General features: G+C 56.9%; 10 protein-coding genes across 10 annotated transcripts; 6 read left to right on the top strand and 4 right to left on the bottom strand.

The window, feature by feature from the left end:
* On the top strand, window positions 1-526 carry LY79DRAFT_517416 (P-loop containing nucleoside triphosphate hydrolase protein; the record flags this gene model as incomplete). Its single annotated transcript, XM_060554932.1, has 1 exon — window positions 1-526. A coding segment is annotated over one exon (526 nt), but the record flags the coding sequence as incomplete, so codon positions are not given.
* Window positions 527-3215: 2689 nt separating this feature from the next.
* On the bottom strand, window positions 3216-4363 carry LY79DRAFT_239388 (uncharacterized protein). The gene has a single exon (XM_060551730.1). It carries the CDS (start codon window positions 4000-4002, stop codon window positions 3364-3366), a length of 639 nt encoding a protein of 212 aa, XP_060413277.1. The 5' UTR covers window positions 4003-4363; the 3' UTR covers window positions 3216-3363.
* Window positions 4364-5437, top strand: LY79DRAFT_239397 (uncharacterized protein). The gene has a single exon (XM_060551731.1). It carries the CDS (start codon window positions 4725-4727, stop codon window positions 5355-5357), a length of 633 nt encoding a protein of 210 aa, XP_060413276.1. The 5' UTR covers window positions 4364-4724; the 3' UTR covers window positions 5358-5437.
* A 508-nt stretch (window positions 5438-5945) lies between these two features.
* LY79DRAFT_239407 (uncharacterized protein) lies at window positions 5946-6991 on the top strand. The gene has a single exon (XM_060551732.1). It carries the CDS (start codon window positions 6146-6148, stop codon window positions 6857-6859), a length of 714 nt encoding a protein of 237 aa, XP_060413275.1. The 5' UTR covers window positions 5946-6145; the 3' UTR covers window positions 6860-6991.
* LY79DRAFT_239408 (uncharacterized protein) lies at window positions 6992-8329 on the top strand. Its single transcript, XM_060551733.1, has 2 exons — window positions 6992-7178; window positions 7782-8329. Exons 1-2 carry the CDS (start codon window positions 7123-7125, stop codon window positions 8281-8283), a joined length of 558 nt encoding a protein of 185 aa, XP_060413274.1. The 5' UTR covers window positions 6992-7122; the 3' UTR covers window positions 8284-8329.
* A 1746-nt stretch (window positions 8330-10075) lies between these two features.
* LY79DRAFT_517301 (haloacid dehalogenase) lies at window positions 10076-10900 on the bottom strand (the record flags this gene model as incomplete). The annotated part of the gene is made up of 1 exon (XM_060554919.1): window positions 10076-10900. The coding sequence occupies one exon, from the start codon at window positions 10898-10900 to the stop codon at window positions 10076-10078; it is 825 nt and encodes a 274-aa protein (XP_060413273.1).
* Window positions 10899-11683, top strand: LY79DRAFT_591007 (uncharacterized protein; the record flags this gene model as incomplete). Its single annotated transcript, XM_060561220.1, has 4 exons — window positions 10899-10942; window positions 11284-11406; window positions 11437-11498; window positions 11529-11683. 4 exons carry the CDS (start codon window positions 10899-10901, stop codon window positions 11681-11683), a joined length of 384 nt encoding a protein of 127 aa, XP_060413272.1.
* Window positions 11684-12626: 943 nt separating this feature from the next.
* LY79DRAFT_239289 (uncharacterized protein) lies at window positions 12627-13484 on the bottom strand. The gene has a single exon (XM_060551729.1). It carries the CDS (start codon window positions 13183-13185, stop codon window positions 12685-12687), a length of 501 nt encoding a protein of 166 aa, XP_060413271.1. The 5' UTR covers window positions 13186-13484; the 3' UTR covers window positions 12627-12684.
* Window positions 13485-14450: 966 nt separating this feature from the next.
* LY79DRAFT_239237 (uncharacterized protein) lies at window positions 14451-15601 on the bottom strand. Its single transcript, XM_060551728.1, has 4 exons — window positions 15382-15601; window positions 15292-15321; window positions 14972-15233; window positions 14451-14776 (listed from the first exon to the last, which is right to left on the bottom strand). Exons 1-4 carry the CDS (start codon window positions 15493-15495, stop codon window positions 14721-14723), a joined length of 462 nt encoding a protein of 153 aa, XP_060413270.1. The 5' UTR covers window positions 15496-15601; the 3' UTR covers window positions 14451-14720.
* A 5458-nt stretch (window positions 15602-21059) lies between these two features.
* Window positions 21060-25235, top strand: LY79DRAFT_580549 (nuclear migration protein; the record flags this gene model as incomplete). Its single annotated transcript, XM_060560116.1, has 2 exons — window positions 21060-24126; window positions 24178-25235. The coding sequence occupies 2 exons, from the start codon at window positions 21060-21062 to the stop codon at window positions 25233-25235; spliced, it is 4125 nt and encodes a 1374-aa protein (XP_060413269.1).
* Between the last annotated feature and the right edge of the window lie 160 nt (window positions 25236-25395).

Genomic DNA, 25395 nt, shown 5'->3' with positions numbered 1-25395 from the left:
AGAGTACACAGCCCTTCGCGATCAATGGATTCGAGATGGCGAAGGGTTCGTCCTCGTCTACAGCATCTCATCACGGTCGTCCTTCTCAAGGATCAAGAGGTTTCACCATCAGATCCAGCGAGTCAAGGAATCATGTGCATCCTCACCCTCATATCCCGGCTCGCCAATCTCGGCCGTCAGCCCGCAAGCACCCGTGCCAATCATGCTTGTTGGCAACAAGAGCGACAGAGTCACCGAGAGGGAAGTGTCGACACAAGAAGGCCATGCCCTGGCCCGCGAGCTCGGCTGCGAGTTCGTCGAGGCGTCGGCCAAGAACTGCATAAACGTCGAAAAGGCCTTTTACGACGTCGTCAGAATACTCCGGAGGCAGCGCCAGGCAGCCTCGCGGCCCCAACCCAGCGGGCGAAGCAACACCCGGCCGTCCAACGGCGACGCCGGGGCGCGATACGACGACAAGGAGGGCGGCGACCGCTACCGCCGCAAAGTGGGCAGGAGGGAAGGCAAGAGCAAATGCGTCGTCCTGTGAGCTCGCCCGCAACATTGACCTGTTTTTGTTTCCACCCTTTTATCGACGGACCTGCTCGGGTCTATGGCCGTAGCCCCCTTCCCCCCCCCGCGATCCTTTTGATTCACACAAAATCCGACGGGCCCGCTACCGCGAGGCACAAGCATTTCCACACGTCACGACTTGATGATTGCCAGCATTAGAGAAGCACTGGCAAAGAAAGGCCTTCACGGCCACGACTATTGGACGCACGAGATTTCGAGTTCTGCTTTGAAGATGATTCGGACATTTCCCCCCACGTCATGGATGAACAACCAGCTACCCAATTGGGCGAACGGCGCAAGAAAAAGAGAGGCATATTTCTGGGGCGTAGGTTTTGTTGAGATTCAATCAAACCTCTGGGCAGACTGGGAGTTGAATTATTTTCCTGTTCATTCCGAAACATATGAGGGCAAGCTGGTGGTGTTTTAGGAGTCTTTGCTGCGGGCATTTTTCTTCTTTCTTTCTTGACTTGTAGTCGGTCGCAAAAGAAAATGATGCCACGTATCTGCCAACTTCCACACAACCCCTCCCCCTTTTTGGATTGTTCATATGCTGTGGTTTGGATTCTTCACACGGACTAGTTATTCCGCGCTCGATGGGCAGAGAGAGATGAGAGGAAAGGCGAGGCGGAGGGAGCAGGAGGAGGGACGGGGGGAGTGAGCATTAATCTGTGTATACCAAAACGACGCTTGTTTTCCTGGCCGAGGTGCCGATGTCAGAAGGAGTTTCTCTGTTTGGGAGGCGTCACATTTAGATGTCGATTGAACCCTCCCCTCCCCTAACGCGGGATACCTAGGCAGACTTTATTTCTCGTTGAATCTACGTTTTATCCGTCTAATGTCTGTTTTTCCTTTGATTTCCCTCTCTCTCTCTCTCTCTCTCTTATTTGCATTTCCCCCCTTATGTTTTGGTTGCCCATTTGCCGTCGCGCCTTGCCGTGCGATGTGTTATCGTGCCGTTGCCTCCCCCCCCCTTTTCCCGAAAACGTAATCGAGCGAGCGAGCGGGCGGGCGGGCTGGCAGGCATTGTGATGGGAAGGGGAGATCACTTGCACAAGTTGGGGAAAGCTGCGTCGTATCTCGGAAAGTATGTCGATTTTTCTGGAAGGGCTTGGAGGGATGGGAGGGGGGGGGCCGGCTCGATGAGGAAGAGGGCGTGTACCGGTAATTATTCCCGCCGGATACCCCGCGATTTCCGCGCTCTCGGGATTTTCCTTTTCTTCATCCGTTTAGCCATGAAGCTGGTAGACACCACACACGCACACACACGCACACACACATATACATACACATACGTACACACGTACAGAAAGAGAGGGGAAGTTGATCGTTGAGGGGTTCGGTCAAGGTAGAAAGAGAGTAGTAGCAAAGCCCTTGCTTGGGTGTCAGGATGGGCGAAGAAGATGGGGGAAGGGGGAACGAGGCAAAGACGTGCGCGCGCATACGCACACACACACACACGCACGGCTGACAATTAATGGCAAATGACAAATGGCGAAATCGTGCAAACGGCAAATGGTTGATGGCAAAATGGCAAAACGGCACAGGCGAGGCAAGGCAAGCAGGGAGAAGAGGCGAAACTTTTGGCGGACATATCGGTCACTCTCTCGTGGGGCAGGAGATTGGGGGGGGAGCAAAGGCCGCGGCGTGGTCCGCATCCTCCCCACGAATGACGGACAAAGTCTGCGGAGCCGGGGGGATCGATGGGTGACCAGGTCAGACGCGCATAGAGATGAAGGAGTGCTGACTTGGATAGCGGGCTCTCTCCAGGCGGACGACGATGAAGGAAGACGGGGGAAGGGGGGGGGGGTTCGGTGACCGGTTCAGGACGTCGACGCGGGCCTATTTTGGCCCGGCCTTTTGCCGTACCTATCGTCTGCCTCTGTTCCAAACCGCAGTAACATCGGACACGGGCGCCGTCACCTCACGTTCTGGACGACTTCCCACGGGGGAAGCGGGCTTTGAAGGGCGAGACGGGGAGAACGGGTGGCTATTTCGGCCAGGGGAGGGGGTCTAGGTTGCGAAGGATGGCAGCGTTTTGTCCTTTTCTTCTTCTTTCTTCTCAAACTGGCTGCGTTTATGGCCGCTGGGCCAGCCAGGGAGGAGTGGGGGAAGACTCTCTCGAGAAGAGAGACTGTCAAGCCCGTCAAGCGTACGCGGTCTTGTGTCATTGTGGCTTGAGCCGGGGGTGGGTGGGCGGCATTGGGAGAATGGCATTGTTGTTCCCTCGAAGCGCCTGTTGCAATGAAGGATAAGCGGGAAGGGGGGGGCGGCTGTGTCTATTGTATGCGAGTGTACGGAGTACATTGACGATCTCTGCTTTTGGAGGTTCGCTCCTCATTGATGCGCAGAGACGCCAGGCTTTCGGAGATCAACGGCAAGGAAGGTAGTTGGCCACTTGTGCCGACAACGTTTCGCGCTTGCACGTTAGCCTCGGCACCGGGGTCTCTGAGAAAGCATGGTCGCGGTAGCCGAAGGACGCGCGTATTCCGCCTAGGTATGTACATGTCTGTGTGTGTATGCAGCCATGTGTGTAGTGTGATGCGATGGGTGCTTGGATTGATTTACAGGATATCACGGTTGACGAAGGAGGGGGGAGTTTGGATGACGGTTTTTTTTTTTTTTTTTTTTTGTAATTTTATCTTCCATCTTGTTTCTTTTCCTTCGTCTTCGTCTTCTTCTTCTTCTTCTTCTTCTTCTTCTTCTTCTTCTTCTTCTTCTTCTTCTTCTTCTTCTTCTTCTTCTTCCCTCCCTTGTCCGTTCTCCCTCGTCCGTTCTCCCTCGAAACCTTTTCTTTCAATTTCAAATCATTGTTTCTCACCTTCTCACTTTCTCAGCGAGGCTTCTGTCACCCAGTCTGATGTCATTTGTTGATAAGCGAACGGGAGATTGTTGATTTACAGCCCGCCTGTTCTCCCCGACCCTGGGAGATGCTTGTGTCGGTACGGCTCTTGGACGTGGGCAGGCGATTGGGATCACAACCGGGGCTGGCCGACTTGGAACTCCGGAGAGGCGCCTGGCAGGAGGCCGGTGCTCTCCTCCGTGTGCGCCGATCCCTCCAGGTAGGATGGGGCCGATGGCGGCTCGCAGATTACGGCGGCATTGGATTACTTCTCTGGTACCCCGTCTCCCGACGCTAAGGAGCCGTTCGTCCCCTTGCATTGCATTGCTGCTTCCCTGCACTGCAACCCTTCCTCCCTCCTTTTTGCTCCAACCATGGCACCGTTTCTGTGTTCCAAGTCCCCGACTTGCTTGCCCCTTTACGATGCCGCTTTCACGTGTCGTTCCTCCCAAGCTCCAAGGTCGAGACGTCCTCGGGACGGAGTGGTGTAGTGCACTAGGCTTGTGGGCCGTCTCTCTCGAGACCCCCTCACCTCGGACACGGACCTTCCCTCTGCTCTCTTTCGGGCAAGGCACGATAGAAAGAGAGGGGCCAAGAGAGGAATATTGACCCATAGGCAAGCGGATTCAGCTAGTTTAAGTGGCCCCAGGGTCTCCCCCCCCTCTTTCACGCCGGCACTCCTGAGGTATCCAGTTCGGCATGCAAAGGGCATTCGTCTGCTGGAGACGTTGATCAGAAACGAAAGCAGGAGAGGGAATCAAGGGCCCCCCCATCGTTCCCACCGGGCCATGACGGCGGAGTCGTCAATGACAAATTTGTGGAGGATAGGAGCCGCGCATCCCTCGCATGGGCGCACAACATGCAAACACGACTCAAGACCCTGCTGGTAACTTCCGAGTGCTCGGTTGAAGAGGAGGGGGAGGGAAGAGAGAGAGAGAGAGAGAGAGAGAGAGAGTGTGTGTGTGTGTATGTGTGAGGGCTGAGGGTGGTGCTGGCTACTCTCTGAGCCAGCCAGCTAGCTGTCAAGGTATCAGGGTATCAGGGTATCAAGCTAGCTAGCTTTGCGTGGCAGGCCCCCCAAGCTTCCATGAAATTGGTGGCGTCTCGTCCCGAATTTCTGACACGTAGCCCGCGGACTCTCGACTCCCGTAAATGCGAATCCCTCGGGACCGCAAGGGCTGGGGAGAAGACATGGGCGCGTTGCGACAACCGGCGCTCGATGGTTGCGTTGGAGAGGCTGGTAGCAAAAGATCAGAATCGAAAGACACTCGCGTGAGGGACACACAGAGGGGAACAAGACCGAGCCCATGGAACTCTGGGAGCTGGAGCCGTCGTGATGCCCGTGCATCCGGAGGAGGGGCCGGCGCCATTCGACAGTCTCTGGGTCCCTGATCTTCCTCTCTTCACACTGTCGTCTACCTTGGCCTGGCCGGGATGGCTGGACTGGGAGGGGGGGGCAGGAGTTACATATTCCTCCTGCAATACGGAGTACAGGAGATGGTTATGCACATCGTGTTCTTGCTCATTGTCAACCAACGACGTGCGCCACACACGCACACACGCGTACACCATCTCCGCTTCCCCCCTCTCTCACCCTGCTCCAAGAGAGAGCCCTCCTGGTCCGGTTCGGTATAAGAAACCACCGAACGCCATAAGTTCGGGGGAAATGGGGTGTGAGTCGAAGGTGAGAGAGGTCGGTGTAGGACTGGCGATCGGCACCAACCACGCCCAGCATCTACTCGCCGGGTTCGCTAATGAGACAGGTGCAGGTGCAAAAAAGGAAGAACAAGAAGCGAGAAAGAAGGCCTGCTCAGACAAGGGGGATGATCTTAAACCCAACCCCAACCAACGGCATCCCGCAGCGTGCGCGTCTTTTTTTTTTTTTTTTTGCCGTCCCATCCACCTTGGTCTGCCCGTCCATCCCCTTGGGTCTCTCTCGCCTCGCCGTGCCTCCGCAGGGTGTCATTGAGGACGAGATGGAGCCTTTTTCCTAAGCAACACATCACACACACACTGGGGGAAGAGAGCCGTCCGTCCGAGCCGTTCGCCCTGATCCTTCGGCCCATCATCCACATTATCACACAACGGCCCGACGTCGGCACATCTTCAGGCATTCCAGGCGTACACAGATGCGACGAAGAGCTAGGGGGTGGAGGAGAGGGAGGAGGGTTCCTGTGCCGTTCGTTGAAGAATGCAAGCAAGTACCAAGTTGCCCGGCCCTGGTTTCTGCCACACCGCATTTCGCCTCGGTCCTCGAATTCCAAGCTACGACTTGGCTTTTTTGTCACCCCGGCTGTCTGTATGAAACCCCAGGTCGCCCATGTCCCACACCAAGAAGGGCCGGTCACCGAAGATGAAGGGGGAGGGAAGATATTGCTAGCATTGTCTGGCTACGACAGAAAACGTGCTCGACGACTCTGCAGTCTGCAGATCACCGGCAAGCGAGACAGACCTTCAGAAAGTATCCCGTTTTGGGGGGGCTTCCCAGATTAAACGGACGTTCCCACCGACGAGTGTCAGGTGAGATGGACCGAGGATCGGCATCGAGACCGTTGACTATTCTCTCTTTTCTTTTCCCCTAGTCAATTTTTCTTCCTTTGTTTATCTGTTTGCTTGTTCAACCCCCTTTGCGACTCGTTAGCAGTCGCCGAATACGGCCCCCCGTTCGCTATCTACCTATCCCGGGGCCCCAAAAAACGAGGAAGCGTTCGGCCCTCTTCACCTCCCCCCTTCGCGCGCGCCGGGCGACCTGGGCACATGATCTTCAAACTTGAATCGTATGCCCTCCCCGATGTGGAAGGTGCTTTGCACGCTCGTCCGCTAGGCATTATCATAGGCAGTCGCAATAGCAAAGTCCGCCTGGGGGTGTATGTGTTTGTGTGTGTGTGTGTGCGTGCGCGCGCGCTTCTGGGCTTCCGGCCTCGTAAGAGACCCGAGTCAGGACCCTTGCTCGCACTGCCATGCGGCGCCTTTTTCCACCATCTTTCACTCTCACTCTCACTATCTGCGGCAAGTGAAGGAGGTGGGGGGGATCGCCGGATGGCTGTTGGACACTCCGGTATTCCTACCGTCTTCCTTCCGGGTGGAGGAGGGCGGGGTCCGACCCATGTGCGCGTCCTCGTGTTACGGGTTCTCGGACGGAGCCCGCCAATCACCGTCCCCGGAGCTGAGATCCGGCCGCCCACAGAGTTTGGGACGGCTCTAGTCGCGAGGGGAGAGAGTAAGACGGGCGCCGAGAAGCTCTCCCCGGTGCCTCTGCCGAGTCATCCTTACCGTAGGAGGGGGGGGGTCGTGGCTGATTGCTCACTGCACTCGATCTGTCTCCCAATTCGAAACCTCGGCTCCCTGGAGGCTCACCCTCGCTCGAAGATCGGGGCCTGTATATTCCCCGGCTTGCGGACTGATGCTAACGATGCTGTTCGAACCCAGTCGCATTCAGGCTCCGAGAACCAACGAGCGAAGCTAACATAATACGATTTCACTCACACATCGATTAACGGGGGGGTAAGGTCGACCGGCTGCTTGTTCTGGAACCCGGACTGCGGAGGTTGGGACGTTTTGTCTCACGTCAATCGGCGAGAGCCAATCGCCTACAGACTCCGAACTGCTAGTCCGAACTCAAAACAAAATGGCATTGCGACTGCGGTACCCTGCCTACCGTGACCTTTACGCGACACGACTAGGTATCGTCGGCGGCAGCAAGCCAAAAGAGAAAGGGGCCTTGCCTTGTCACCATGTGCATACGCATATGGTTCTGTGCCGCAGCTTGCCTCACCGATAGGGCGGTCATTCCCACGTGGGGGGCGTGTGTGCCCTGCAGGGTTCGCCGGTGCTTCGTGGGATGAATATGCATTCGTGATAACGGGTTCTTCCCTGCGCGGAAGAGGTGCGGAGGACGTCAGGGGGGGGGGACGCCCTCTTGGCTACTCGCATCCCATCCGCCAAGAGGGGCGAGCGGGCGAGGCCGACGTGCGGCGACTCGACAGTGCGACGGTCGCCCCGGTAGCGACAGGTTATGATGACGATGTGTGTGCGTGGTGCTTGTACAGACCTCAACGGCGTTCGCTCAACGGCTCTCAACGTCCTCCCCCCACACACTACGGCAGAAAAGGGGGGGGATCGCTCGTCGAGTCTGTAATTGCGAAAGCCAAGGGCCTCTCAGCCGCGACCCCAACGCTTTGGAACGGTTGGAGTTTTGGACACCGCGGCCGGCGGCGGGGGAGAAGGGGGCGACGCGCTTCCACGCACACGGGAGGGCCGAGGGACCCATCGAGAAGGTTGGCCGCCGAAAAGCGCCGATGATCGCCGATGATCGGGACTGCAGGCCGGAGGTGTAAAAAAACAACCATGCACATAGCGCGTGTTGAAGCCAACCGAAGCTTGCTCTCGGCGCTCCCGCCTCTCCCGCCTCGGGGTCATACGAGAGACCAGACAGAACCTCGTCCCGATGCGACTGTGACGTGTGTTGCAGGCGCCGATCGGTGCTTGCAGGAGTCCGCCCTCTACACCTACCTGCCTACCTACGGGCCATGCCCCTTGCTCTCCGGGGAGGACCTGCCTCGACAAAGCGTGCTGTGATAGACACGTTTATCACAGCACAGGGTGCTACGCTGTCGGCTTCGGCGAGAACGGCTGCTCCTAGGGAGTTGGGTACTGTGTGCAAGGGTCGAGGAAGAGACCACAAAAGCGAGTCGATGTGTCGCCGTCAACTCATGGGACCGAACGTGGACGTACGACACGCTATCCGAAAGTGTCTTTTCCTAGCCCGCAGCGCGCATAATAAGCTCGCGTGCCACAAGGTTTTTGAGCAAAAAAAAACTGTATTTGGCGGGATCAGGGGTTGGCATCGCGACCTGCCCCCCCCCCCCCCCCCTTTCAGGGGCCGCGAGATATAAGGTTTCTGCAAAGCGTGATCCCGATTGCCTGGAGACGCGGCCCTTTGTCTTGGCTCATGCGTTGGAACGTGGCCCTCGATGCTTGACACGACTTAGTTTGATGCTTGGGCCGGTTTGTGACGCGGGAGCCCCAGGGGTGCGGGGATGGGTTGCTTTGGGATAGCTTCTGGGCAACCTGTTGGGTGGTTGCGGCGCAAGAAGGGAGCTGTATGCGGCGTGATAGGCACTCGATTCATTATTGGGGCTACTCGGGTCTGAGGAGCCTCGGAGACAGAGAGTCTAGATAGTTTGCCAAGGAACTGACGGATGAGCCGAAGAGGACGGAACTCGGCCTGCCGTGTTGACAGGTGAATGAATGCCAAGATACATAAGCGTCTTTTGTTTCTCGGCCTCACCATCACCGAAGTCGTCATCATCGAATCTCGCCAGGGAACGGAGTGCAGAACACCTCGCTTGCGGTGCAAGCCTAGTTGACAAAGAGGCGTATTCGCTTGATCGGTTTTCGGTTATAGGCAACATGACCTTGACGAAGGTTGGAATAAAGTTGGGAGTCCACAACATACCTGCCAGCCCGAGTCACGTACATCTTTGCTCCACACGTGGTGCTCTTTTCTCCGGGACCCTAATCGCCGAAGCCTGGATATGATCGTCTGCATGGATTAATCAAAATCGCATTTTTGGAAACTCGCGAGCCCGAGAGTCGGAATAGCAGGTGCGAAGGGGGGGTCCGCGCCCAGATCTGAAAGGGAACCTCTTGTGCGGAATGGGCGATTGCCGCCGCTTCTACTGCGTTTTATAGGGCGAGTGAGGCTTGATAGGGGCTGGAAAACACACGCTCGAAAGGTAGTCAGGTTGTCTTCTATTCCACTGTGAAGAGAGGGCAGTAGAATAGAGACGTTTGGAGCGATGTGAAGCTCTATTCCGTGTCGTCAGGGTTCGCAGGACCGACGAGTCTCGAAGGGGGTTGCCACAGCCATAGACGGCTTTATGATGGCTTGCAGGTCGTCTCAAATGGGCCCTCCAGTGCTCGGAATGACTCGAGTATAACCACGAGAAACTCGACGTGCCATGTGATCTGGACGCGTTGTGCATCCGAGACTGTGTTTGCATGTTTGGACACCAAAGCTCGTTCGATAAACTCGACCACACTGGGCCGAGTTGATGCGGCCGGAAGTCACGGAGGTGATGGGATGTGCGGCCCGCGAAGACGCCACTGCGTATTTCGTGTTCGCTGTCAGAAAGCAAACCCTTCGATGCTGGGCTGGGCCGGGCCGTCCGCGAATGCCCTCACCCACCCCCTTTTACTATCTTCGACCACGTTTCCCTCTATAGGCACGCACGAATCGGCCGCGAGCCCCTCCTTCCCTCTGGCAAATTACCCACTGTTTCACGAGGTGGCCAGTCAGAGATGTCCCCAACAGATACAGTGTCATCGGATGTTGAAGCCCGGTAGAAAGAGCGCTCCCTTCCCGTAGTCGCTCTTCATCCTCGTAGTTCTGACTCGGCCCGGTAAAAACGAAGATACTCTTGTGTCTAGGCGGTTCCTCTGCCGCTTCCAGCCCCCCGGATGCTTCGCCCTTCCTTTTATCTGGGATCGTTGCCTTCGACAGACATATCCCGCCTTGGATGGATAGTAAAGGCGGGAACGTATGACAGTGTCCGAGGCCAACGCTCTCCCGGATTTTGGAAAGCATGTTCATATTTCCAGCAGCTCGCTCATCACATACACTCGTCGCTTTTTCATCCTCCTCTCCCTCTGCCTAAGCCCCCGGCGCAGCAACATGCCCGCGCTTCAAGCACCCAGGCGCCTCGCGACCTCCTCGAATCCGCCCTCGTCCTCGCCGACCCACACGTCGACCCACCCCCTCGCGTCCTCAAAGGCCTCCCCGCCCTTCTCCCAGTCCTCCTCCCCGGGCCTCTCGACGTACACGGTCCGCATCCCCCTGCCCCTCGCCGCCATCAGGTCCCCCAGGTGCGACGCCACCATCGCCACCTCCCTCGCCCGGCCCCCTTCCCCGAGGAGCGCCCGCACCGCGCCGTCGTACACCGCCGGATCGGGCTTGTACGCCCTCCAGTCCTCGCTCGAGAGCAGCACCCGGAACCCGAGCCCGGCGAAGGCGTCCAGGTCCCGGAGGAGGGCCCCGTTGCCGTTCGAGAGCGTCGCCGTCACGAACCGCCCGCCCAGCCGCCGCAGACCCTCCACCGAGTCCGCCCACGGCCGGAGGCGGTGCCACACCACGCTCAACTCCCGCACCTCCCCGTCCCCGTACACGCCGCCCAGCCCCCAGGCCGCCAGCAGCGCCACCAGGCTGTCGTGGTGGTGAGTGTCGACGTCCTTCCACGGCGCCGAGCTCGGGTCGTGGCCCCGCGTGAAGCGCTTGTACGAGTCCCGCCACTCCTGCGCGAAGCGGCCCCAGTCCGCGGCCGCGAGCCTGTCCCTGTCCTCGGCCGCGAGGGCGGGGGAGCCCGAGAGCCGGGCCCGGGCCCGGCATGCGAGCTCCTCGACGACCGAGGTGCGCCAGTCCACGGTCGTGCCGAAGACGTCGAACGTCAGGGCCTTGAGGTTGCGCAGGTCCTCCGCCCTGATGTTGGGGAGGTCACCCCCGATGCCGGACATGGCCTGCGACGACGGTCTCGCCTCGGATTCCCAATTGTCGGAGTGAGCTGTTTCGCGGCAGCCAGGGATCGACTGTAGCAGTGGCAGAGACTGGCGTGGTTGGGATACCGTCAGGCGCCGGTTTGACCGAGAAAGAGAGAGAGGCGATCACGGCATAGGCGATGCATGAGGTTGGCGTAAGGCGGGGTTCGGCAAACGCCAAGGGGGCACGCGGGTGCATGCTGACTGGTCCACCTCCCGACCCCGCCCCGCCCGCCCACCACACCGGGTCCGGGAGGGGCCGAGTGAGACAATACCCGTCGGGCGGGCCAGGCTGACCAGACGAACTTTTTGACGTCAGGCAAACGGCATCTGGGTCGTTGTCTGCGCACGACACCAAAAAGACTGCTGACGCTGCAAGAGGGCAATCTCTGGCATCCTGGCAACACCGGACGTCACCTCTCGAGGACGGCACGGCCGTTCTTGACGTGCCTTTTCGGACACGATGCGTCATGTACGGCGTGTGGGTAGCGACCATTCCCGCCGTGTACATGGAGACAAATTCATGGCCACGTCACACGGCGGAAGCCGGCGTGGCCGCGTGTCACATGGACGAACGGTACGCCTCCGAGTAGGGAAACCCCCCCAGATAACTTTGCCACTCTCAGACAGCGACGCTTTGGGGGGAGCACACCAGTATCGGCGGGACCCGAGAACGAAGAAAACAAGATCCGCATGACCAAAAAAGAAAAAGAAAAAGAAAGAAAAACGAACCAGGGGGTAGGATTCTGCGCGTACAGCTGAGACAACTGCATCCGCTCCGGGAGACGACTCACCAAACAAACACACAGCAGCATGATGAACGAGGAAGCCCCCCCCCAAGTCGTACCTCTCGCTGCGTCAGGGCGATGACCATTTGCAGACCCCTCCGCAACCCATCTCCCCGACTCGCCCGTACATACCTCCCCAAGAGGAGGGCAGAAGAAGTGAGCTCCCTCTCTAGCGACGCCCAGCAACGTGCGAGGCAACCTCGACGTTCGGCTTTCAGAGCAGGCTCCCTACGCCTCGCCGCCTTCGCCCCCTTCCCACAATCTAGTGGGCTGCCCAGGCATCAAGGGTCCCAAATGAGGTCTCACCTCCAGAAACCAGGTCCCACCCCCCATCCTCCTCCCTCCGAAACCTTGCTTCCGCGTCGTTGCGAGGAGCTGGACGGCCGAGGTCAAGGTTCACATGGCGATGGATGAGATGATGGCGAACCCGCCCAATATCCCAACATGAAATGACATCGGATACCCTGACTGGTCTCGTCAAAGGGGGGGGGAGGGGGGATAAATCAACTGACATTGTCCAATATTCTTATGTTGACTACCGGTCATGATACTTATACTGTGTTTTTCCGACTGTGTTAGAGTATCATTGTGTACCTTTGCGGACCCTAAGAGGGACCGTCTTGGAGACTTGTCTCAGCATTTCCGTCTACCCTGACGCCAGTTTCCAGCCGAGGGCAGAATAGTCATACGCGACGCCTCACTCCCTTTACAAGAGATGGATATGGTGCAGAACTGTAATGCTTCACGCATCCTAGCCCGGGGGGCGGTACGACTATGGTTTACACAAGGGAGGTTGCATAGTTGCTCCCCTTATATGCTGTCTAGTTGAAAATATCAACGCTATGTCGGTTATAACGAGCGATAAAAATATACAGCACCAGCGCGTTCGTCTTGAGTAATCATGGTATTTTTCCATTTTCGAAGAAGCACGCAAGAATGGATATTGCATCAACTTTCATTTCTCGTTTATTCCATTCAGGGCACTATCCAGAATTCGACTGGTATAACAGAAAGGGGCGTAAACACACGGCGATATATGACGGCCAACCCACGCCCGACTCCAAGGCCTTTCACCAAAGGTCGTCCCTTCGCCAAAACATAGACGGGGAACATATTCACAACCATTGGCCGTCTGCTTTCTCGAACGTTCTGGATCTGGAATTTAAGCCCCCTTCTCGCCTTTTCAAGGCTATCGCCAAGAGGAGGCGGGCCGACTGACCTGCCTGCGGGCACAGCGAGACCCGCGCCGGAGATATTGCTCCGCGCACAAGAGGCTTTCCTCATCCATTCTTGACTGATATCTGAGTGAGCAGCATGAAGAACCTGGGAGCGGCCGCCGCTGAAAAGTAGACCAGGCCGCGGAACTAGGCTCTGTGTTCTGCGTCGTCCTGACAAGCTGACCAGGTCTTTCGCAAAGGCCTTTCTGCGGCAGTTGATGATCCGTTTCGCCCCAGCGCCCGAATATACCGACCTCATCGAGTCGTGCGTCGTCGTATATCCGCTCAGCGGCTACAGACGTAATCTCGCCCGTCTAATTTTTGGCGCGTAAGCGGCGCTCGCACTTCATATGCGGAAGACGCCCTCCTTGCAGGTTCGCAGCCTCGGCTTCCCCTGCTCGATGCTGCAACCCGGCTGAAGCTTTGCTCGCAAGCGAGCTGCGAACCGCCAGCCCGCCGACCTCATCACTCCCTTATACCAACCGCAAGGCGGGAGAGGGGAAAGAGACCACTTCCAAGATCAGGGTGACGATGTGCCGATCATTCCCAAACATGCACTGACGGCGCTCACGCCGTTCGGTTCGGGCAATAGGGGAGATCTGGCCGCCCTCCTCCTCCCGCACCTGCACGCGGCGTTCGCACGTCCAAGCTCCGATTCGAGGCCAAAGACGACACTACCTGAACGTACCTGCCTCCAGTGGCTGAACCATTCCTCCTGTACTGTCGCACACGTGGTAAAATCGTCTGAAACGCTACAAAAACAGCTAGGTTCTCGAGCAGATGGAGAGTTTGCAGAAAGACGGTTGACAAAGAGATGAGGGGAACATTGGGAAATGACCTCCCACCCCACCATCTTTCACACGAGAGGGGTTTGGCGGGCTCGTACAATGTAGTGCGACGCGATGTTGCTTTGGTGAGCGACGGGGTGCCGGTGATAATCTCCTAGACAAGCGCTCAGACTGCTCGCATCGGTTAGGTCGCGAGCCGCCGACCGATATAGCACACGGTCTGGCATGCTCGTAGTATATTTTGGTCCTGTCATAGCAGAGCTCCACTCCCGCCAGTTCGTGATGTTAATTGCGTTCAAAGACCGTGCGAGGGATTGTACCGAAGACCCACTTTGCACCCTAGGTACGAGGATATGCTTTCTGCTCCCCAATTCCGCGTTTTTGTGCCAGCCGGTTCTGCTTGATGGGTGACGCCGAGGCGTGACTGCACAGCATGTGTTTGCTGAAGTTATCAACCCCCTGCACATGCGTTGTGAAGTAGTCGTGCATTGGCTCAGAGGGGCTTGTCATCACAAGCGAACGTGATACTAGAGTCGACCTGCAGATGCTCCGCTTTGGCCAAAAGGGACTCGGGCCGGCGGCCGCCACCAATGTACCGTGGCTTGACTGAGGTAAGTAAAGGATGTCCTCCGTGGCGTTGTCTGTCATCGTGTATTCCCCCGGCCCCAAGCGAGGCTTCAGAATTTACACCAAGTCCCGACTACATTGTCGTTCCGTGTAAATTCTGGGACGTGCGGGTGGCGTCTGGTCGTCGGGTGGGAGATGTGGTGGAAGGCGAGCAACTAGTGAATACGGGCCGGGCATTACAATCGGGTAGTCGAAGCTCTTCAGCCCCCCTTTCCCCCCTGATGGTTCCGTTGAATAAACGGCAGTCTGGAACACTGAATAGCGGGCCTCGTAGTATTAGACACAATGTGTTGTAACCCGACAATTACAATTGGAGCCCTGTGACTGGCCGCTTGATACTTGGGCATCTCGTCAATTCTCGATCGCACATCTCATCAGTCTAGCAGGCCTTGTCGCGGTTCTTGCACGTCGTTCCTGCACGTCGTTTCTGCACGTCTGTTCACATACGCGTGTGAGTATTAGATTGGTGTGAGCCGATGAGCCTGGGGCAGATTTCGTATGGACAGCCCCACTCCCCGCGATGTTTGCTCTCAGGCGTGCCCTGGCCATGCCACACGGGACATGTTCCCTGTGCCTGGGCATTGAACTGCAAGAACCCTGTGTTGGGCTGAGTTGAGCTGGAGTACTTACTATGTAATATGTATATGCTGTGGTGCGGGATACGGCCCGGTCTCTGAACGGGAGCCTGGATCATTGTGCAGCCCCTTCCAGGTTCACAAGGGATTCCATTCCTCAACATGGAGCCATGACCGCGTAAGCAAGATTGAATGCCGTGCAAACCACTCGGCAGGCTTACAAGCTTCCGGCGCCGCCACATCGGCTTGCGTGTCCTTGTCATCTCACACAAGCTCCATTCCAACTGGTCTACACTAGTCAAATGCGCCGTTGATATCTGTTCGTTCCGTCGTCAGGCACAGGGACCATCGTTGTTGGGATTTCCCCTCACGAACAGCCATGATTCCCGGTCGTTTGGGGACTGCCTAGACTGCCTTCTTAGCACAGCATCTTTGTCCGATCCCGGACAGCCGTTAATCTCTCACCCCATTGACGGAACAGGTTTCTGAAAGAGCAACATCTGCGCGAGAGTTTGCGGTAGCAGACCAGCCAAATTTGACCAGCTGTCTCGGTGTCGGCCAGGGTACTTTGGCAAGCATTTCCGGCGCCCAACAGCAAACGTGCCGGTTTGAGAAGCTCGTCGACTAAACGACATTTAGAGCTGGCCGACTACGAGAAGCGAGAGCGCATGCTAAGGTGGTTGCGGCGTAGGAACTAGAAACCGGAAGGTGAAGACAGAATCCTTCATCCGTGCCATGCAACCTCCGAGACAAGACGCGGGTTCTTGGGTCTGGCGAACAGACAGCGGGTGATGACCCGCCTCTCGGGAGGCTATGTTGGGAGCGAGCGGACGGGAGAGCCAATACGAAAGGGGCCAATGGCCGAACTCGATGAGAGATCCTATCGCGGGAGTCCCACGGAACATCCGGTTTGTTGGTTGCGCGAGATGAGGAAGCGAAGTTGGCTTGTTGGAACCGAGGGACACTTTCGAGTCTTTGGCTCCATGCATTGCGGGCTGACCAATCAGCGACGCAGCAAATGCAGCGTGCAGGCGCGGATGCGGGGAGCAGCGAGGCGCGCAATCTCCAAGTCCAACATCCTGTCCCCTCCACTGTGATGTCGTGTGCCTGCGTCTGCTGCCCGTCGTCGGACCAGGAGCAGATCGCCCTAGGCGTTTAGAGACGGTCTGATGTGTGGACGTTGTGTGCTGGAAGTTTCCTTTCTTTCCTTTTCGTGGCTTGTTTCTGGTCGATCAGCGGCGTGAGTGTGGTGACACTCGTGGAAGGTGCATCAAACATGCGACAGAGCATGACAGACGAAACCATGGTAGGCGACACAAGGTTGATGGCGGTTTCCTCGAGTTTCGACTCCTGAGTCACTTTGACTTCGCAGCACCCAATGGTCGAGGGAGAAGGAAGCCGGATGTGCTTCGAATCCAGACAGCTGATGCGACTTGCCACTTTCATGACTATAGTAGGCGATACGTCGGAAGCTCTGGCCTCAAGATGGCGCGGCTGACGGGAAGCGGCAGTTCGAGCCTAAGGTTATTTGGGGACATATTTTCTTGATCCAGACACGAGCGGCGTTTACGGTGCTGTCTCTGGGGTCTAGACATATACAGTAAGGGGGGAAGGTCCTTGTGCGCGCGCGTGCACAGTCCCCCCGAAGGATTGGCAGTCGGTATATGTGGTGGCCTGTATACATACACGTTTCTATAGTGTAGACGCGACGTGGGGTGACCACTGACAGCAGGGGAAGCTACTGTCAGGAAATTTGGTCATTACTGGGATCGTGATGTCGCGCTTCTTTGGGCGGAGGGCCGGGAGGGCAGCCGAGAGCGCGAGGATCGACATTGTCAATGTAATAGAGGAAAAAAAAAGGAAGGAGGTAAGGCGATGACAAGACATTGCGACACGAGAGGCCATAGCGCAGGTCATACGGGTGTCTCGAGCCCGCGGTGAGCCGTGGATTGGACCGCTCGCTATAAGCCCTTAGTCCAGAGACTTGGCCCCTGTGCTGACTAGTCAGCATTGCTCCATACGCACATGGCACAGGTGGGGGGAGGGAAGACCGAACTGTGGTGGAAATTCCATTGTTATTAACTTGAGACGTGTGTTTGCACAACGTTGGGCGGCGGGCTGGGTAGGGATCACCGAAAGGCGGTTGCGTGGGGAAGGAAGGGTAGTGGCAGCTTGGAAAGTCAACCCATGTCTCGCAAGTCCAAACGTCGAAGGGCGTTGAAGGACGGACCGGGGAGTGAGTGATGGCGCAAGGAACAGTTGGCCTCGAAGGGTATGATCAGCGCAGCGAGGAAATTGCCGGCTTCATACGGAGTACTGCTTTGATGTTGGAGGGAGAGAGAGAGAGACGGCAAGCTGGGCGGCGGCCCAAGATGGATTAGCGGGAGAAACTGCTTCCTTCCTTTCCGCTGGACATCCGTTCCTTCCGCCCCTGGATGCTCGTTCATCCGTCTGTCCTGGTGGGGCGTAGTGTGCAGGACAGGAGCAGGTGCAAGCAATTGGAAGCAACTGCTCCTGCTTGTCTATCTCCTTGGACCCGACCCCCTGGAAGGAACTCTCATGCTCAGCGTTCTTTCCTACCCAGATGGCTCAACGCTCCCCACTTCTCGTCGACCAAAGAGCGTTAGCGGGCGATTTGAAGAGCTGCCACAAGTCCCAACTGAGATGAGCGTTCCGCCCCACCCCCCGGTCGCGCCTTGTCCGGATGGCGTTGCAACCTTCCAGTTGGAACACGGGAAACCAAGGGGGGGTCATTGTTGGAAAGCAATTCGTATGGTCGGAACCGAAAACCCTTCGTGCCTGGTAGGTGGACAAGGTTGACCACTCGCCTCCCAAGATCGAAAGCCACCAGTTGGTAATCTTGGTTAAGCCCGCCGCTGTTTCACTGAGTGATTTTTGTTTCCTGAAAAAAAGGCAGGGAAGGCCCTCTCGTTGACTCGTGCTGGGAAGTCCCGGCCTGCGGTTCCTTCTCTAATATTAGTGTTTGGTGTACTACGTACACTACTAGGCAAGAGGCAAGAAAGGGGAAGGAGCATCCACGTATCGCCGCTTGTGACCGAGTTGGGTATCGAGTCGCACCGGTATACAATAGGTATTAATATATTCGTACTTACTCTAACAATAACTAACGGCCAAAAAAAAGACCGGCGGCGCGACGTTACAGGTTCGTTTGTCCAAGACAAGACCCTTCCCCCCCGTTCTTCCTTCCCGCGCTAGTTGCTTTTGTTCTCCAATGATCGTCTTTATATGACTCTAGCCGAGTGCGGTCAGTCGGATTAGTCAGGTCTCCGTCTGTTCTGCAGTGGACGCTGCGTTGAGGTGGCTACCTATTGTCTGGGTCTTCCTTGCTGGATGGCATGCCTCCTTTCCCTGCTGAGGATTCGAAACCGGTGCTTTCTGTAACGCATAACACTACTAACAGAGAAAAAGGGAGCATGTGTGTGAAGTGACTCAAGTGAGCATCTCACTCAACACCTCATGACATGGTTTTGCGACACAAGGACCGGCGCCTGCAAAGAAGAAACAGATGGTCTCACAAAATGTCAGATTGCGTGCATCTCCCGACAGTCGGTCGTCTCTCCACCGTGCCGTGGCTGGACCCGTCTTCTCCCCAGGCCTGGCTCAATTTATTCCCATGTCGACACACGCTAGCTCTTCTCGTTTCCTCCATGACATCTTTTTTTTTTTTTTTTTTTTTTTTTTTGGTTCGCTTCCCAATCGCAGTCATGATCGCTGGATTTCCCCCCGATTTAGACAATCTCAGAAGCCAGGGGGGGTGGTATGTGGTTCCTGCCCATTGCATTGCTCCCGTCACAGTTGCATCGCATCGCATCCCGCTGCAGCCACCAGCCCGTTGAACGGTTGCGACGTGCCATACAAGAAATCACACCCAGGATTGCAAAATTGCGCTGACCACACACAACAACAATAACGACGACGACGATGACAACAATAACAACACAGCACAACAACGAGTACGGACCTGGTCCGCACCCACATCCACTCCTGCGCAGTCTGCTTGTCATTTTCGTCAGTGGACTTGACTTGCCTTCCCAATATGTTGTGGAGCATCCACGAAGCTCAAGGAAAGAACCGTAATATAGGCCAGGTAGGTGGTGTTATGTATGTGCGTATCCGTACGTGCATAGGTACCTTATCTGTATGCATAGGTCCTGTCTTTTCTCTCTCTTGTGCTCTCCTTTTCTCCCACGTCTTCAGCTCGTCGTCGTCGTCGTCGTCCCCGTCGTTGTCCTTGTCGCTGTAATCTTCCCCATGGCCCTCTAGATGCTTTCTCCTCGTCTTCTTTCTCTTGACCAGGCCCCCCCCTCGGCCTCGACTCTGTTCTTGTAGACCTACCCTGCCTACCTCAGTCCCACCCACCCCATGGGCCTATCCATGCTTATCGACCCTGGCTCGTTCCAATAATTCCATCTCATCTCAGCCTGCTCAGAGGTAGTAGTAGTCCCATGCTCGCCAATAACTGCATGGCCTGATGGCCTCGCACGTCGCTCCGTCTTGACCCTCAATTCTCGCGTCGCCTCGTCCCCTCCTTCTCCCTCCCTCTCACTCTCACTCTCATCCCCCTTTCGCTGCCATTGTTACGCCAATTGGCCTCGGATGTAGTGCAGATGTTCTATCTTCCACGTCGCTGAGATACCCGTCCTACACGGCTGTTCTCCCATTCATTTTGACTCGCCACTTGGCTGTTGGCAGTTGTACATTCATTCATTCCCCTTATCTTTGCTTTATTACTCGACTATCCAACAATCACTCACCTCTATCTCGACCCCGTCGGTGCACCATTGCTTTTCCCACCTCGACTCGTTTCCAAACCTTCCAATATACATACTACCGGCCGTCCAGTCCTGTGCGCTCAGTGAGTCTCCTCCGGATGTCTCTTACGAGCTCGAGTCTTCCAGCCGATCGCTGTGAGAGAAGCAGCCTCAGAAGATAAGAAGGATGAGGTCCGGAGGAAGAAGAAGAAGAAGAAGAAGAAGAGGCTGACCACAGACTCTCACCCCCACCACCAGAATCGCGCGAAACAAGCCTTCACACGCCATTTTCCCGCCCGCTTCTCTTACTCCCTCCCTCACTTGACCAACATTTCTTCTCCGACCTCTTTTGTCATATAATCGGTGCATCGCTGTCACTTTGCAATTTGCACACACTTCAATCCTTCCAGTCCAATTTTTCCCCCCTCTTTTCTTTATCACACTCTCTTCCGCTTCTTCGTCCCGAAGCTTTCAATCCTGCTTAACCTAGCCCAGCCCGGTGTCGCATCCCATCTCGGTTCTTCCAAACTCAATCATCGAATGGCATGTCGACCTAAAATCCCTGTTCACCTATTGCAACGCCAGTGCAGTCTTGTCGTCCGTTCTTGAGACCGCCGGCCCCTCGAACCACCCCCCTATCCTTTCCTTTGCGGCGTTAATTCTAGGCCTCGGCAGCCAATCGGTTTCAAAAAATTAGATTCATCCTCTATATTGCTTTGCTTCTAAGGTGGATATTCGTCCTAAAACGCTCCCGAAGACCCCCTTCATCCGCTTTACACCCCCCATTGTTCCGCCTTGGTTCTGTGGACTTCATGCGACGCAGCATCTCGCCATCCTTCAGAAACGACCTTGTTCGAAACTCTCATTGCGTTCTTCTTCAACTTCTCGGACCAACGCCTTTCGCGTCTCATCTGCCACATACATCTTGGACGAGACTCGCTGCGACTGCAACGCTGGAGCAGACTCGACAACAGTGGCAGCGTCAACACGTTGTAAGTTTCACCCGTCTCATTTCATGCATCTACTCTCCAGTCGACATCATCTTCCGGCACCCGCCTTCGCCAATGTGCCTCTTCCGTAGCACCAAACACTAATTAAGAAGTCAGTGGGGGGTCGAAAACCGTCAATGCACCTATGATCGCGCGGTCGGACTGCTTTGCTGGCGCCTGTCATTTCCACTCGCAGCAAGGAACCCCGGGCCTTAGCTGTGTGCTTTGATCCCTACTTTCGACCCTTGCCCCTCGAAACCATAGCTGATCAACCACTACTTGACTGCTTACACCTCTTTCCTGAGGGGTTCAATTGAGGACCGCCGCGCCCTCGCCATCTCTTTGTGAACTTTCCCTTCCCTCCGTCCGCCAGTCAGTCAACATGGCCGTCTGGGAGACAGAGGACGAGTCCCACGGCGATGCCGCCGTGACGGCATTGCCTACACCCCGAGACACGCCTTACAGAACACCATCGCGAGGCTCGAGAAAGTCCAGACGCTCAGTTACCCCACCGAATGGGAAGAGAAGCCCTTCACCTCCTCCCGTTCCGCATAACGATAAGGGTTCCAGACGCTCCTCGCGAAATATGACCAACGATGACGGCATCAGCGTTCTTGATCCCCGTCGTTTCACGCCGACTCTACACGCCAACCTTGTTGCCGAGATCCTGAACCTGAGGCGGGATCAAGAAGACAAGGCAAAGCTCATCGAAAACCTCGAGGTATCTTTGCATACCTCGCGCCAGGAGCAGGAGTCACTCCAGGAGTCGATGGCTACTACCGGAAAGGAAAACCGTTCGCTGAAACGTCAGCTGGCTCTTCTCGAGGGCGGCACGTCCTCGGCACTTGGCGAACTAGCGCGCCAGAGGGACGAGGCCGTTGACTCGGTCACGGAAACGAAGAAGAGACTTGAGGCCGCCCAAAGGAAGCTTCGAAGCCAGGAAGAAGACTCGCAAAGGGTTCACGACCTATGGGCCCAAGACAAGGACTCCTGGGAAGAAGAGAAGCGCAAGTATGAACGCAAAGTCCACGTTGCCGAGAGTCGCTTGAAGACGGTTCTGGACGAGGTCGCCGCCTACCAGGCTGCTCAGGCCAACCGCCACGACAGCGACGCAGAAGACCACATGGATAATGACGCAGCGAGCGTCCGAACCATGAGCATTACCAACAGCATCCGATATTCCACCCAGCAGAGTCCCGGCAAGGTCTTCAACGGCAACTCCCTAGCCGACGAACTCAACCTCGACGGTGATGACGACTGGCAAACCGACGACGGCGGACGCGAGAGCGCCATGTCGAGTTACCGCCACACCCGGACATTTAGTCGTGACAGCGTTCTGTCGAGGATGCACCGCAGGAACCAAAGCTTTGAAAGCCCTCAGCGTCCGGGAAGCGTGACTCGAGGCAGACTCTGGATGAACCAGCCAGTTTTGGAGGCCCTGGAAGATGGTATCCAAGAAGACGACGAGAAACTTGTTTCTCCCCCGCCGCCGCCGCCGCCGCCGGCGGCACCAAAATTCACCTACACAGACTCAGGCATCCAGTACTCGCCTCCTCCGTCGCCCAAGCTAGAGCCAGTTCAGCCAACCACTCCCGAACCCACCGTCAAGGTAGACAAACTCCCCGAAGCCGAGGCTGCTCCCCGAGGTGAGTGGGAGGTGGAGGCCAATCAACGGCGCAAGCGGGTCTATGTCAGCCGACCACTGTCTATCGAGCCGCGCCCCTTCAACCACATGGTCTCAGCTGGCTCTCAGACGGTCGAAGAACCTCTGAGCCCTCCCAAGACACCCAAATCACCCTACAGGTCTTTGACGCCGCCTCTTCCTGAAACCCCACCTTCTGTCATGGTTTCGGCCTCGACACAGACGGACCAGTCCGCGGAGAAGCTGCAGATGCCTCCTCTATTACGGCCGATGCAGGAGCTCACCATTCCGAGCATCAGCATCATTCCGCCTTCAAGTCGTCCAACGACACCAAGAGAGCCCCGGCTTCCTCAGTACTTCAAAGACTTTGGCTGCCAGGTATCCATCGTCTCCTCGATTGAAATGCGGTCCACTTCTGCCCAGACAGAAGAGATCCTCTCAGATAAACGACTGGCAAATCTCCCTGTTCATTTGCGCCCCTCGGCCATCACGTCAAGACCCTCGTCGCCCGTCATTGCCACCGCTGTTTCAACCAACGATGACCGGCAATTTACTCCTGTTCCCGGTCATCTGCCGCCGAGAAACCCCAAGAGACTCAACACCAAGCGCAGCATCACCGACATACCCTCGTCGCCACCGGCTTTGCCCGGCATTGGAGAACAAATCCGTGACGCATACCCCGGTAACAACGACGACGGGCCATTGTCACACAGCGCGCCCATGCGACGACCGCACCGCATCAGCAGCCTCTTCGCCGGGTTCCAGGACGCCCAAAGCTCTGACGAGCAGGACGAGTTCGATGCTGACGTGAGCGACTCCGAGTACCGAACCGCGCTCTCCGCTCCCGGAATGAGGATGACGGATTCCCGAGCTTCCAACCGCACATCCGTAAGCACATTTGCGGCATCACCGGAGCCGGCCAAGATGGCCGCACCTAGCAGGAGCTCGGCGCGTCCTTCTGGAACCGAGAGCTACAGCCACACGCTGGAGAAAAGGGAGACAGCCGCCAAAAAGCAGCCAGCGAAATCTACGGCCCGGGGTTACGAGAAGTCGACTGCCGGCTCGTCGGGTAAGCAAAATATCATGCGGAAGGCAGCCATGATCCAGAGCGGCATCGCCAGCCATCAGGGCCGCCCCAGGAGCCCCAGTCTCCCGGAGCCCCGCGACCCCCCCTTCCCTATCCCGACTCGGGCCAGTTCTCGACGACCGCCATTCAGCGCCAGTGCTCCGAGCGATGGTCGGCGGAGCCCAACAAAGATGGACGCGCCATGGCATCGCCGGGGCGTCGGTCGCAGCCATTATCGTGCCGGCAGCATTCGCAAAGTTCGGTCAGCGGCCGCCATTCCTCGGAACCAGAGAAACCGCAGACAAGGCAGCAGATCCCCGCCGCCCTTCTCGGAGACGACCGAAGGGCCAGAGAGCCCGAGTCTGCCGCCTCTTCCTTACAACGACATCACTACCCCTCGGCACGACGCGAGCTCCCACTACAGGTCACACAGATCGAAGCTGTCGACTACAACGGCTCAGACCACTACCACGGAGCACAATTCTGTCAACGGGGCTTCCAATGGCGCCTCGCAAGCCACGGGGGTTGTTGACGCTATCGCGCAGACCATGGTTGGCGAATGGATGTTCAAGTACGTCCGGAGACGCAAGTCTTTTGGAATGCCTGACAGTGGCAGGGACGACTCCAGCAACGACCGCCACAAGCGATGGGTCTGGCTAGCACCCTATGAAAGGGCCATCCTCTGGAGCAGCAAGCAGCCCTCGTCCGGCAGTGCCTTGATGGGCAAGTCTGGCCGGAAACGTAAGTGAAAGCTCCCGAGCCTTCCGCGGGAAGCTGGCTAACGATGAGCAGTGACGATTCAGTCCGTACTCGATGTCAAGGATGACAATCCCGCTCCCAAAAACCAGGGTGCTGTGTTCAACCGTTCAATCCTTATCCTGACTCCACAACGAGCGTTAAAGTTCACTGCTACGTCTTCCGAGCGACATTACATATGGCTCACGGCGCTTTCTTTCCTGGCACACTCGACCCAAGAGGTTCCAGAAATCGTAGCTTCTCCTCGGCCTGTGAAAGAAACAGTAGTGCCGGACTTTGAGCCGCCACCACCAGCCAGGCGGCCTGGCATCCGCGACTCCATCCGGCTGACAAAAAGCAAGACTCCTATGCTTAGGAACGGGGGACCAGCAAGCATCCCCAGTGCTCCCAGTATCCCCAGCGTTCCCAACGTTCCTAGCGTTCCTAGCGTTCCCAGCATTCCCTCGTCAAGAACAGGCGACACATCCGGTTACAGACAGGCGGAAACATTCCCGCCTATGCCAAGCAACGCTGGCAATGGTCATCAGCGCGAGGAGTCCGCAGACGCTGCTGAACCACCCTTCATTCCCCGATTCACTGAACGGTCCAACCAAGCCATGATTCACGGACGGAAGCGAAGCAACACTGGAGGCCATATTCCGCCACCGCTCTCTTTCCGTGGCTTTTCTGGACCGGGCAGCGTTGGACACAGCTACACCAACAGCAATGCTGGCAATAGTGTCGGCACAGCAGGATCATCCGACATCTACCAGTCTCAGCCATCACAAGGCTCGAGCAGACAGAGTTGGGCCCTCAGCACGGTCGGCTCCCAGCGTACTTCAGAGGCCTCTTCACGGCCCGCTGGCAACTTCTTTGACGCCATCGGCACGGTGCGGATGGAGGCTTTCATCAGCCCCCTGGCGCACTCGGGTTTTGACAGAGATCCCGATGAGCACGAGGAATATCGATACCGAGCTCGAAGGCGGAGCAAGGAGCTTCGACGCCGGCAAAGCCGCAGCCGCCACCGCGACAGCTACAGCTCTCGTGGCACGCGTGGCACAGACGGCTACAATGTTGGCGACTACTTCCGAGATGACCCTTTCAAGGGCTTCTAGTCGCGGGCGTGTTCAGTCACTTGTATCGTTTCTTGGTGCGAACGGGTTGGACCAGAGCGCGCGCGTGGGACTGCATTCATTCGATACCCAATTGTGTACTATAATTTTTCGTGTGTAACTAAGGTATGGGAAGGTTGGCTAGGAGGAACCAGTCCTTAGG

Source organism: Colletotrichum navitas, assembly GCF_030913465.1.
Source record: "Colletotrichum navitas strain CBS 125086 chromosome Unknown LY79scaffold_37, whole genome shotgun sequence".
Taxonomy (NCBI): Eukaryota; Fungi; Ascomycota; class Sordariomycetes; order Glomerellales; family Glomerellaceae; genus Colletotrichum; species Colletotrichum navitas.
This window is presented reverse-complemented; position numbering and strand designations above follow the sequence as displayed.